The sequence below is a fragment of the Mugil cephalus genome, chromosome 1, assembly GCF_022458985.1.
Source record: "Mugil cephalus isolate CIBA_MC_2020 chromosome 1, CIBA_Mcephalus_1.1, whole genome shotgun sequence".
NCBI lineage: Eukaryota > Metazoa > Chordata > Actinopteri > Mugiliformes > Mugilidae > Mugil > Mugil cephalus.
Window position 1 is genome coordinate 9,553,925 of NC_061770.1, and position 13,690 is coordinate 9,567,614.

The 13,690-nt window shown below is 39.9% G+C and overlaps 1 protein-coding gene across 1 annotated transcript; it reads left to right on the forward strand.

Moving 5' to 3' along the window:
• The first annotated feature begins 307 nt into the window (after positions 1-307).
• On the forward strand, positions 308-4,044 carry slc16a7 (solute carrier family 16 member 7). The gene is made up of 5 exons (XM_047577866.1): positions 308-378; positions 517-747; positions 921-1,064; positions 2,004-2,873; positions 2,944-4,044. The coding sequence occupies exons 2-5, from the start codon at positions 531-533 to the stop codon at positions 3,165-3,167; spliced, it is 1,455 nt and encodes a 484-aa protein (XP_047433822.1). The 5' UTR covers positions 308-378; positions 517-530; the 3' UTR covers positions 3,168-4,044.
• Positions 4,045-13,690: the final 9,646 nt, after the last annotated feature.

The following is a 13,690-nucleotide window of genomic DNA, read 5'->3' on the forward strand; positions in this document are numbered from 1 at the left end:
AAGAATAAGAAACAGACAGACCTGTCTGATACTATTACATGTACCCAGGTGTACTGCAACACAAGGTTTAAGTCACACCCAGAGTAGCACAGAACAGGGCCTCAGCATGAACACACAACTGTTAGAAAAATGGTTGCTTGTGTTTAGACAAATATTTATCTGCATACTCTCATTCAGATTTTCTACTCAGAGGCGTCCAGTGAGGTCTATGTCCTAAGCTGGGTTACTCCTCTGTTTTGTATGGTCACTTGTATTTAACCTGTAAGCACACGTGACGAGATCAACGGCCTTATAGGAGGGTGTTTTTTGGAGGAGGACAGTCTGGCACAGTGATAGAGTCCATAGTCTGGGTCGTACTGTTTCAAGGATTGAGCAGAGGTGAGGTCTTGCGATATGTAAAGTATGTAGAACAGCGTAAATTATGGGAATGCGACTATTTCTGTGAAAATGTGCAGCTGTTTATTCATGTTCACGTCTTTTAATTTATTTATTTCTTTACCTGTTCCCACTTCTCAGTCGTCGGATTGAACATGCCCCCTGCAGCAGCAACCAATCTAGGCTACACCCCGCCAGATGGAGGCTGGGGCTGGGCCGTCGTCTTTGGTGCTTTCATCTCCATAGGCTTCTCCTACGCCTTTCCCAAGTCCCTCACAATCTATTTCAAGGAGATTCAGGAATATTTTTCAGTCTCCTACAGCGAGATTGCCTGGGTTTCCTCAGTCATGCTTGCTTCTATGTATGCAGCAGGTCAGTGGCAAACATTTAAAAAAAAAAAAAATAAAATGTGACAAAAGCATTAAAAAAAAACAATAACTGCATGTTACATGACTTTCCCGAGAGCTAATTAAGTCTGCTGTAATTAATTTGCCCTAGAAAGAGTTGCCAAAAAGGTAAAATATATCTATTTCTTCTGTGTGCAGGTCCCATCAGCAGTATACTAGTGAACCGGTATGGCAGCAGACCTGTGGTTATGCTTGGCGGGCTCTTGGTTTCCTCCGGCATGGTGCTTGCTTCGTTTGGCACCACTATCATACATCTGTATCTCTGTGTTGGAGTAATTGGAGGTAAATTATGCTTTCTTTTTCTCATTAATAATTAAAGGCATTAGTCATTCTCAATAATTCAGTTAACTACCCGTGAAAATTATTCACATTTATAAACTGCCCAAGGTCATTTAGATATTAAGGAGTTTTTTCTACAAAAGTTGGTTCTGTTATAATGTTTGCTTTGCGTTACCTGGCTATGACCAACCTGGAATGGAGGATGCAGTGCTTGTGTCCTAACTTATGAGGAGTTTTGTTTTTTAAAATTACACGTCAAGTGGTTGCTTAAATTGAAATCGAGTAACACTGCTATTTGTGGCCCGTTCAAACGTTCCTATTAAAGCATTGCATAGACCTCACTTGCGTTAGACCTCATTTCTTGAAACTGAATGCATTTTGGAAATCCAAACATTCACATTTTGCATGCAAGACCACGTGTTCATAGTACTAACAGTGAGCAAACAAACCTCTCAGACTTTACACTTAATCCTTAATCTAGTGGTGACACTGGATCAGAAAACAAGTGTCCGTGGGAACAGTTACTTGATGTAAAAAGGTTAATCACTGACACAAAACAAATTGTCCATGTAAAATATTTTATTTTGCACGATATTTAACCAATTCAACATTTATTTATTTTTTTAGTATAGGAAGGTCAAAACATAAAACAATACATAGATGACGCCCCTCTTTTGTAAAAACAACAGCTAAAAGCCAAAAGAGAGTCTGTTTCCACACAAAACGATGAGCAGAAAATTAACTGGGGAGCTGGTGACAGAAGATGGAACTTATATTTTTCTCAACTTTGTCTTAATTCCTCCCTAGACCATATTAAACACTAAAAGCAATTCAGCAACGTTGCAACTTCATTAGTTTTCTGTTGTCGCTTCATATACTTCACGTACATATAATAAAGGGGAAATCTGTTAACTGTGCTGTGTCATTCTATTGTGTCAACAGGTTTCGGTCTTGCCTTCAACCTTCAGCCGGCCCTGACGATCATAGGCACTTACTTCCAGGTCAAAAGGCCACTGGCAAACGGACTCGCCATGACAGGAAGTCCAGTTATTCTATGCACTCTGGCTCCCCTCAATCAGTTTCTGTTTGATTCCTTCGGCTGGAGAGGGAGTTTCCTCATCCTGGGATCAATTGTTTTGAACTGCTGTGTAGCTGGTGCTCTGATGCGACCAGTCAACAAACGTGTCCAGCACAAGCCAAACAATGAATTGCCAAAGTGTAATGGGGCACCCGAAGAGGAAGCTGCTGTTGCTGACGTGAACACAAGCACAGAGTCGGCCACAGTTCAGGAGGAAGAAAATCTAAACGAGAGCAAGGGTCGGAGCTTTGTGCACAAATTCATAGACGTCTCACTTTTCAAACACAGGGGCTTTCTCATATATCTCGCTGGCAACGTGATTCTGTTTTTTGGCTTTTTCGCTCCTGTGGTTTTTCTTGCTCTGTATGCCAAACAACAAGGGATTGATGAATACTCAGCAGCTCTCTTACTCTCTATTTTTGCTCTGGTGGACATGTTCATCAGACCGATAACTGGCCTTATTGGCAACACTAAGTTGGTTAGGCCAAGGATACAATATTTCTTCAGTTTTGCTGTGACGTACAACGGAGTATGTCACCTTCTGTGTCCGCTGGCATCTGGATATGCAGGTCTCGTCGTCTATGCTGTCTTCTTCGGTTTGGCATTCGGGATGCTTTCTGCACTGCTTTTTGAAGTTCTCATGGACCTCGTCGGAGCTCATCGCTTCTCCACAGCAGTTGGACTCGTCACCATCATCGAGTGCGGGCCGGTGCTTCTTGGACCTCCGATCTCAGGTTTGTGAATGTTGTGGACTCTAACAAAATGTACAATGGTGGTCAACGGTGTGTGCATCTTCTCTTTCAGGAGCTCTGGTCGATACCTTTGGGGATTACAAATACATGTACTACGCATGCGGTGTGTTCATGCTGGCGCCTGGCATATTTCTCTTCATCATGCATTACTTCAACTACAAGAAACTGGACGAGGAGCACAGGAGGAGTGTTGTTGTGGAGATGAGGACTTCTGAAGAGGCCGTGCACCTTAATATGAGCCACGATGATAAAATGGTGAATGAAACAAACGGATGAGCTATGATCTTTTTTAGATCCACACTGGGTATTATGTTAACAGTTATTTTATGTATGTTGTTAGTTTTACATTATGTGACTAACTGTAACTTTAATGGCCTTTGGTCATAAATCATCCAGAACTGCTCCTGTTCCTTCCAGAGCAATTATCGTAAATGTGTATAAACTATTAAGGTTCCTTTGGTATCTTCAGTGGCTTAATGAAAAAATAATTTTCCTAAGAGACTGATATAAAGTAATGAGTCAAAACCCTCTACACAGAGCCGGAGCAGCTCTGTTTTATTATCACCTCAACACTAGATGGCACTGAACCCTATCATGTGAGATAGATGCTGCACTCTCCATCTCCTCCATTGTAATGCAATTAGGCGTCCACATTGGTGGCTTAGTTCTTTACAGCATTACTTTCAATAATCTGGGTCATAACCCCTCCAGTGGGAAGCCAGATATTTTGAATGGGTCGCCAAGGGTGCAACCAGTGCAAAATGATAAAATTAAGTGTCTCCTATAAAGACTGTGGCTTCTCTCTTAAAAATGCCTCCCTTCTGCAATCCCCTCATTCTGCCCATAAATTTGAATCCCGCTGTTAGAGAGAGAGTGAGAGAGCAAAAAAAGCATTCTTCATGTTCTAGTCTGCAGTAAAATACTTTTTCAGTGTCACAGGGATCTGTAAAAGTTGTTTCACTGCAGCACCGCTTTGGTAAAAGTCATCAAAATTCAGTATGAAGTTATGGAAATGCTTTAGAATGAAGTTTTAGATAAGTGTGGGGCACCCTGTGTGTATTTCATACAAAAAAAAGATTGCATTTGCATGTGTGGTTTAAGAAGTGAAATGCTTCGCTTTGCCTCACTGACATAAAAGATATTGTGCATATAATTCCTTTGTCTTATCTGCAGGTCACACCTCCAGATAAGTAGCTCTTCTAAAATGCACTTAGGTGGGTAGTCTGTCTTTAATGGTCCGCTTATACATACACTGTGTTGTGGACTACAAAGAGACTAAAAATACAAGATCAAAGATTCTGACTCATGTCCTCACATCTCAAATGAGGTCACGCCGCAGGTCAGCCTACACTAAACGATTGCAGCACTCTTAGTACCCCATTCTCAAGCACATGCAACGCCAGATACATTCAGAAAAGAACAATCCCGCTATTGCAGATGTACGCTTAAATGATCCATCCTTATCATGTCCCTGCAAGGTGCATATTGACTCCCTTTTGCAGATGGATGAAAATTGCGTATGTGAGTGAATCAATAGGTTTATTTACAACCTTAGATAACATTATGAGAAAATCAGATAACTAGAGTAAGTCCCTGTCTTATGGGTGGGTGGTCTTCCTTTTGCATTCGGTTTTGATTTCAATCATCTAAACACCACTGGGGTAGAATTGACCCAGTTTGGTCAATATAGCACCAATGCAACGCTAGGATGACTTTAGGCAGTGTCAGTGAGCGGCTCTTTTCCAGTGTTGGTAGGATTTTAATATATATACAAGCTGTCTCGATGCAGTGGTGGGGAAATTATACCAATACTTTACCAGCACATGGTAAAAATATAAGTATTATCAGAAGAGTGTTTGCCAACACATAGAATACACACAATAGAATATATTCACCTACATAGTATCATTACATTTTGACTTGAGGTGAGGATGATTCCTATACCTCCAAATTGGATGTTTCAGAGGCATTATGTTTTCGGGGTTGTCTGTACAGCTGTGTGTTGCTTCAGCCCCCATTATTGGGAAGCCAATATCTCAACAACACTTTGATGGAATTTTTTCACATTTGGCACAAACGTCCACTTGGACTCAAGGGTGAATTTAATGGAATTTGTTGCTTAAAGGTCAAAGGTCATGATGACCTTACAAAACCATTTTAGGCCATAACTCGACTACTGAACAAAATGTCCTGGAAACGGTGGAATCACTTTCTGCGTTGCTCGTGAAATCGTGGAATTTTTTCAGTTTGGTAGAAACGACCACGTGGTCTCACAGATGATGAACTGATTAGACTTCGATGCTCAGTGGTCAAGGTGAACATGACCTCGTGAAATATTGTTTTGGGCATAACTCAAAAATTCACATGCTCAATATGAAATGTCTAATTGGGGAAAATTACGAGCCTATGACCTGTGTGATGTCAAGAATCACATCTTCTGAAAAAATATATACTATACTACCCATGCTGTGCAAGCGTGGATGCATCCAACCGTGAGACGTTGTACTACTATAGAATATTTTTTACCATACATGATGACTTTCATTCTGGCTTTGGCCATCTCTTCCGTCACTTCTTCTATTCATTCGCTCATTGGTGTGTAAATTATAAGAACTACAAATCAGATTTTAGATTTCTTCTTTTATTGAGTACAGACGTCACGGTTCTACGGATGATTTTTGAGTAAAAGAAGAAAATCATAATGATAGTGAAGCTGAAACCAAAAAATTTTGCATTTATGTGTGAAAATTTAAAAAAAAAAAAAACAATGATTAATGAGTAATATACTGATTAAACAATTAATTGACTCACAATATAATTTAAAAAATCTCATATACTGTTGGATTGTTAATTCCTTCTTTGTGAAGTGCATTTGTTCGTGTGAAGTAGCATGTAAGTGTAAGTGTAAGGTAGCAAAAATAAACCATATTTCTTCCTGACATGTGCTGGAGTCTAAGAATAAAGTATGACAAAACTGGAATATGAAAAGTGCAAAAATGTGTTCATAAGCTTGAGTAATTTCCACCGCTGTGCATATGACACACACAACTGGATATACATATTATTAACAGTCATGTGAGTTTTAAAAATGCTACAGCAAATGCAGTTGTCAGCCTCACCACATTTCAGCACGGGTAAACGGCATAATGATTGCAATATCCCTAGTATACAGGGGGGAGGGGACACATAATTTAAAGCTGCTTTATAAATTAAAAGCATCAATATGATAACGTAGATGTGACCAATTTGTATCCGTCTCAACGGAATAGATGCGAAGACACAAAATGAGAGAGTGAGGACCTCCAATTAGCAGTGGGTCCCATGAGCTCTGTATCATCTCCTCACTGAACAGCTTGAGCATAATCACTGTGATGAACTGTGACTGATGTCAGTAAATCTGACCTTAATTGGGACCAAGAAGATTGAAACCAGGCGTCTCTGCGCTCGACCCCCGTGATGACTGATCCCATGCAGAAGCATGATGTTTCAACCATGCAGGTGGTTTAAGCGGTTGTACCCCAAGCTCTGTTTTAACCACATGGACGGGATATTTGCACAGAAAGGAGCCGCTACTGTCTAAGTCAACATGTTTGTTAATAATCTCTGCTAATCTTCTTTACCCACAGCTGCATAACTAATCTGTCTTCACAATGTTTACACTCGGAGGGAGGGCAACATCATGTGAATACCAGAGACTTAAGAGTTTATTCATCAGCCCTGTGGATGGAGCAATTAATGACACATCGCTTGTCTAAAATAAATATCCGTTGCCAGGAGTGCTAACATGGGTACACAAGGCAAGTTGACATGTTCTAGCAGACAAAAGAGCAAGGAGGCAGCCTATCCAAAGAGCCTCCGGGACTCAGTTGCCCCTTCTAAAAACACTACACCCCCCGTGCGCTTACCGAGATCCTCTGGTGCAAACCAGGCACAGAGTATCCTACTTTCAAAAATCAATGTCTCTGCGAACATATGCTATAACAGACGGACGCCACTGTGCAGCAAAATCACCTATATTTCACTGAAATTTTGAAAAATTCGATTTTTTTCTCATATAAGCATTCGACATTTGAACGTCTAGATTGTGCTGCTCCCTCCAAAATCCCTAGAGGGCATCATGAATCAGATGAAAGCGTCTGCTCTACAAAACACTCGGATAGCTGATTATACAGCCCATCCTGAAGGGACTGTAAACAGGCAAACATACAGTAAGCAGTTGTTGATTTTTTTGCGATAGTGGAGAAGTGCTTGTACTCAGGTAAAAGAAAAAAAAAGTGCTTATGCTTGCATTAATGCACGTTTCTTTTGTATGTCATTTGTCTCTTGAGTGCTTTCGGGGGCTGTCCTTCCACTATTGCTTCTGCAGGTGATAGCGCACCTGATGCCACTTGCTCGTCAAGGTAGGAGAACATAAAGGCAGTGAGGAAATGCAACTGTTTTCCCATGTGTTTTGTTTTGCCTTGTGTTTTATGTAACCTCCGTCCTATGATTTTGTATAGTCTTATTTTGCAAAATTGCCTATTTATATGACAGAAGATATAAAATTCAATCCATTATTATGAATAAAACACATTTGTTTTATCACTACAAAATCATAGGAAAATGTCAGAATATCTGTCTAAATTTCCCATGTCATGTTCAAGTGACAAATAAAAAGATATCCAGTTTACAATTATGCTAAAACTGCTATACCTAATATTTTGCATCAATATGCTTATATGGTGTGTGTATGCATATATCATCTTTTATATCACAATGCTTTATTACAAAGGGAAGAAAGAAAATGCACAGACATACAATATAAAATAATAAACACAATGGAGACAAAAATAGGTTGAATAATGTATCTATGCTGTTCTCAGGAGAGTGTTTCACAATCTAGGAGTCAGGATATCAAAGGCACTGTCTCTTTTTTGAGTCTGAAGTAACAGGAAGCCAACAAATCTTGATAGAAATCTTAAAGACAGATAGAATGCTGACACAAGGATTTTCAATGTAAGTGAGTGCTTACCATGCTGAGATGTAACAGTAATCACAGGAATCTTGAATCTGACTGGATCTTGCTAAGATAATAGATAAGCGAAAAAGGAATCAAAATTCTCTAGAAAAAAAAAATGGGATAAAAGCATGGAGAATAATTTCCATCTCCACCACAAGGAAACACAGCATGCTTAAACTCATTCACTTCATCTGGTAACAACTAGAACAAATGAAACACTTCATATGCTGGCCATGAGTGAGTACCTGGTCAGTTTTTCGATTTACATTTCAGTATTTTGGAAAGTAACATGTTTTTGATTGCATTTAAATAGATTGTTGCCAATTTTGGGGGTTAAAAAGAGATGTGTAATGGAGTATCAACTGAATAACACTAATGATCTATAGCTTAAAACTCGTTAATATATACCAAGGAGGAAGAATTTACAAGGCGATCTGGACCCTGAATAAAAACGTTTGGCAAAACACTCAGTTGAAATGCAGATGAGGAGGTAGTGGAGATTTTTCTTTTACCATCATCACCATCATTTGGGACTCTAATAGGTGGCATTATACTATTAATGTATCAAATGTGGAAAAAAATCCAGTTCGTACATTGTATGTAATGAAACATTAAGTGGCTCTAATGTAGAGCCCTGTGGAACACCAAATAAAACAGTAGACATTTTCCTTTTTTACTGCTACTTACCGTACCATCTCCTGGGAAAAAAATCACTTTACCCATTATGTGATCCATTATGTCCATCAGGTAGTCATTAACTGTGTCTGACGAAGGTTTAGCACTAATCAGGTAGCGCTTTCTTCCTCATTAAAAACAGCTGCCTGCTGTGGCCAAAAGTGATGCATGATGAAGCAGTAAGAATGAACGAAACGCTAAGAAAGATGCAAGCTAGGCAGCTAAACAATGAGATAAGGCTCACAATAAAGCCTCTGTAAAGCCAAGCCAAGCGAGAGCTGCAGAACCAGAGGATAATTCTCTGCAGGTTTGTCACTACAAGTGACCTCTTTCAAGTTGTCACATTGTTTTCCCACTGTCATTTATTACTAGATCAAACACCACTGACGCACTGAGACCGAAGGGCTGACTGACTGAGAGAGAAAGATGAATACACATACTAAAATCATGTAAAAGTTAATGTCAGCTTGAGATGAATGAATACTATTGTTGGATGTTTATGTATTTTCCAGGCCAAGTCAGTCTGTTATTACAGACGCTCAACCAGGCAAACTGTGCTATTGTTGCTGCTGGACGTCAGCTTTCCTTGTGGAATACAAATGGGACAAAACACCGCTCTTATGAAGACGGCCATTTTTTGAACTTAGACAAAAGAGGAACTCAGGCCCCTAAACTACTCAATCACGGCTAATGCCTGTAAAAGAAATTGAGTCACAAAGCAAAAGGATTTAATGAGATTACGTGACGCATAATTAACAATCTGTGAAACACATTTCCAAAACCGAAAACAGAGGCGCTTTTTTGTCCACCGTCAGGCCTAAGAATGTGTGAATTATCATCCAAATGCACATTTACCCCACATTTCCGAGTTGACAAAGCAGAGCCTCTGACCAATACCCTTAATCTGCCACTCAAAATACATTTAGCCTTTGTGAGAACAAATGTGGATTGCTGAAACACTGGTTGTGGAGACTCTCTGCTGCCTATTAGAACCATTGTTTCTCTTTATCTGTTGAACACAGACAACCACTAAAGCTTGCATGTGTGAGGACAGTGCTGCAGTTGTGTGCATATTACAGAAAGAATGCAAGAATTGTCCTGTGGATTATAATCTATCCTTTGAATACCGCATTGAATTACACTGCTACATAAACAAATTTGATAGAGAAACAATGGATGACATAAACTACCCGCAAGCACTGCAGCATTTACTCATTGTGCACATAAGCACTCAGATGTAATCTATGGCGTGTGGGTGATAAAAAGTAAGTAGGCTGTGTTATCAGTGTGTCAGGGCAGCACACTCGACTGGCCAATTCGACCTGAGAGATAACATTGTAAGATTTCATTTAATTCCTCACTCTTGATTTGGAAAATTGTATTGAATCTTAGATCGCTCCCAATCCCTATCCATGGACGCCTGTGATAGGCATTCCACAGTCATGTCCTCGGGGATCGACACCCAGGCCTGGGCTGCGACTGAGAGCATGACAGACTGGGCATGGAAAAGGAAGAGAAGCGAAAATAATTATAAGAGCAAGTGAGGCGTATCGGCTTGTCCTTGCCTCAAAATGAAAAGCAGGATGAAACATGATGGCACAAATCAACTGCCAGCCCATATACAGTACCTGATTCACCCATAACATCTGTGTAATTACACACCAGGATCCTTGTAATGCTGGGATTCGGTTACCAAATTGTGTCATTTGCACATTTTTGGCCAGGACCCAGAATAATTAAGTGTATCATTACCCTGAATTGAAATTGTCGATGAGCGGGGAGCAGTTGTGATGACGGTGTTCTCTGGAAACGTGGGAGGCATTAATGACTTATTTTGATACCCAGAGCGTTTTATGTCATTTTATTGTTGTTTGTCTGTGCTGAAAAGGTTTTGAGGACACTGGCCTTTGTAACTGTGAATGAGGGCTACAGTGGCTGAAGTAAATCATTGTCCTCTGAGGTTCTTTGTGCTTCAAGGACAGTCTCTCCTGAGTCTCAGGCTGACATGATGAGGTTGTTGACTGCCACAGCTGCCTCACTAAGCCCGCCAAAGGTGTGTGATTAAATTCCCATTCTTTTTCTAAAGAGAAGTGGAGCCATTTAGAAACCTATAAACCATATGGACAAGTCAATAACATGTCTTTAAAGCAGACCTTATAGGTTCTCTCTGAAGAAAATTACAATAGAAACAGGATGCCTTTGTGCGCCACGCACACTTTTTTTCTCCCTGGATTTCATGTACTTAGCCACAGTTTTAAATGAGCTGTCAACAGCTAGGCAGGTGGAAAGTCAACTTAATTTTCTGGTGTGCAGGTTTTTGGTGTTTTTTTATTTCATTTTAGTTTGTTTGTAGAACAAAACTAAACCTTTAAAATTAAATCCCCTTTGAAGTATAAAGCTGAGGATGTTCCTTATTTCTTTTTACTGTCAACAGGCCCAATAAAACAATTAAATCCAAAAGTCAATAGCTGTGATTACACAGATACAAGCAGTACGCTAATAATCTCAATAACAATATAAACAAAACAGAAATGCCTCATGTCACCACTTCAATCAGAACAGACAGGCCCAAACTGAGGGAATCTGGAGGTGGTGTAAACTTTGCACAGTCCCTTGAATAGCAAAAATACTGGCACATAACAACCATGTAAAAGCTTGATCTGATAAGTTTTTCTGGAATAAATACAAGCTGGGATAAACATCAAGTGACAAGTTCCCAGGATGACAGAAACATGGAGGTAGTGAAATGAGTTTTCAGTAACTAATGTGAGCAGTGGCATTGAAAATTTTGATCTGTCTCGGCCATCCTTTTCCTTTGAATTCATATCAAATTTCTGGCAGATTTGATGCTATGCAGCAGACAGGACCACTTTGCGCACGTCAGGAATGTTTTCATTCTGATTGATGTTTTGAGTCATATCAGATCATTTATTTTAGTTGAAATCTCAAATAAGATGACATCAGATGTTGTCCAAGTAGGCAACGATTTAAGGGACACATTTTGCCTGCACTGTAGTTTAGTGATGGGAAATTTGATTCTTTTTACTGAATTGAGTTCATATGAGTCACTCAACAAAGTGAATCAGATTTCTGAGTCATCTGCAGTGTGCGTAAATCCGTGTGCACACAGTCCCCGTCTCCAGTGTTTCATACTAACACTATTTAATCCCGCCACTAAAATTTAAAATCTAAACCTAAATTCCCAGGAATTCAGCGAGTATGGGCAAAAAGAATAATTCACAAAGGAATTTTTGTTCTAACAATTCTGAGTTGTTGTTTTTTTTCTCACATGGCACAAATCTTATGCCACTTAATAACATGATGTTGAAAGGGCACAACTCAAACCAGGGCACTACAGCACACTGACAGTAGTGAGTCTCACACAAGCGTCATAGTTTATCTTCTGAGACAGTGGAACTGGCTTAACATTTTTTTTTTATTAACCTACTGATTACCTTTGCGAGACAAACATAACACAGTATAATATAGAGACTATCGGAGCAGAGCAGCAGACTCTCAGCTCAGGTGGGAGCAGCTCTCCCAGCAGTGACGGAGTACGAGTGTGCTACTGCTGGGCTGGGAGTGAGCAAGTGACTGATTTGTTCATTTTGTGAGTGGGGCCAGGCTACTGTGAGCAACTGAGTGATTCGTTCGTTCTCTGCGGGGAGGGAAAGGGAAAGGGAGTTGAGTTGAAACAAGAAGCAAGAGCTGTTGCTTTTCCCACATGCCTAATACAGTCATTAACTTGATGTATTTATATAAATGCAGTTAGAATAGCAGTGGCACAATAGTGGAACATTGTCTGATCTCTTCTTTGCAGTTCGAGTTAATAGGGAGGAGGAGTCATGGCTCATGAGTCAGAAAAATTAAACTTGCACATCACTACTGTAATTTATTTTGGGGCAGTCCTCTATACACCATCCTGATCCTGTAAATGTGTGTTATTTCTGTCTGCTCACCATGCTTGTTATGCCATAAGATAAAATAGAGACCAGGTACAGGACAAATAAATAAAGGTTTGGTTTCTATAAATTATGTAAAACACAGCAGAAAAAAATGGGATCATCAGCTTCAGCAGCAAAGGAGCCACAGCTCTCTGACATGCACCACCTAAATATTCTTGCACTGCTATTGCAAGGTCAGTGGTGGTTCAGAGAGATGCAACGCCCCAGCTCTCTTCTTCAGTGGGAACCAACGAAAAACAACAAGCTACAAGAAACATCGGAATTTTATTAAAAGAAGAAATCCTTACATAAGGCCTCAAGAATGACACGTACAAGTGTTTTCTTATTTGTCTGCAAGATGACAGACTGTCAATGTGTTCTGAAAGTCAAATATATGGTATAAGTATTGGTCAGAGAATGAAAAACGACTCAGTTATAAAATGAAATGTGAAGAGAAACGCAACCACCAGATGTTAAGTCCCACCCATGGCTGCTGGAAGGATTTGTTGTTTGAGAGCTTTTGTAAAACTGATTGATGTTATTCGGTTGTTTCCTGGAGGAGAATAAGAAAAGTAAAGAGCAGTAACCTAGTCTCAGAAAGGGCAGCTTTCCAGACATGTTTCACTTCTGAGCTTCACTCGTCCTGGTACTGAAGTAAAAGAGAAAGCAAAACCAAGAAGAAATACGTTAATTTAAAGCAGCAAAGTTGAAGTTCCACTTCACACATTAGTTGATCGGCTATTGTAACAAACTGGCAATCAGAAACATCCGTTCAGTTACATTATGTAAAGCTGCTGGAAGCTTTATGATTTAAGCCTGAGGTTGTGTTGATGACGTCAGTTGTCGCTCTTTGCCCATAGGTCGTAGTCTTCACTCTCTTCACTCACATGACTGTAATCATGCTGTACTTCTACCGGAGAGCAGAAATAGGAATCGTAACATTTCACAGGAATCCAGCACTTCATTGAGGCACTTTCTTATGCAAATATGTAATAAATAAAGTCTGGCTTTAAAGTAAGTGGCCATTAATACTTCACTACAAAATAAAAGAAAAGAAAATCAGAGGCCACACACACACACACACACACATCATCCCCACCCCCACACGTGCCACCTAAGTATCAAACCACTGGTTTACACCTACAATTTACTTTATTTTCCATTTTTACTAATACACAGCT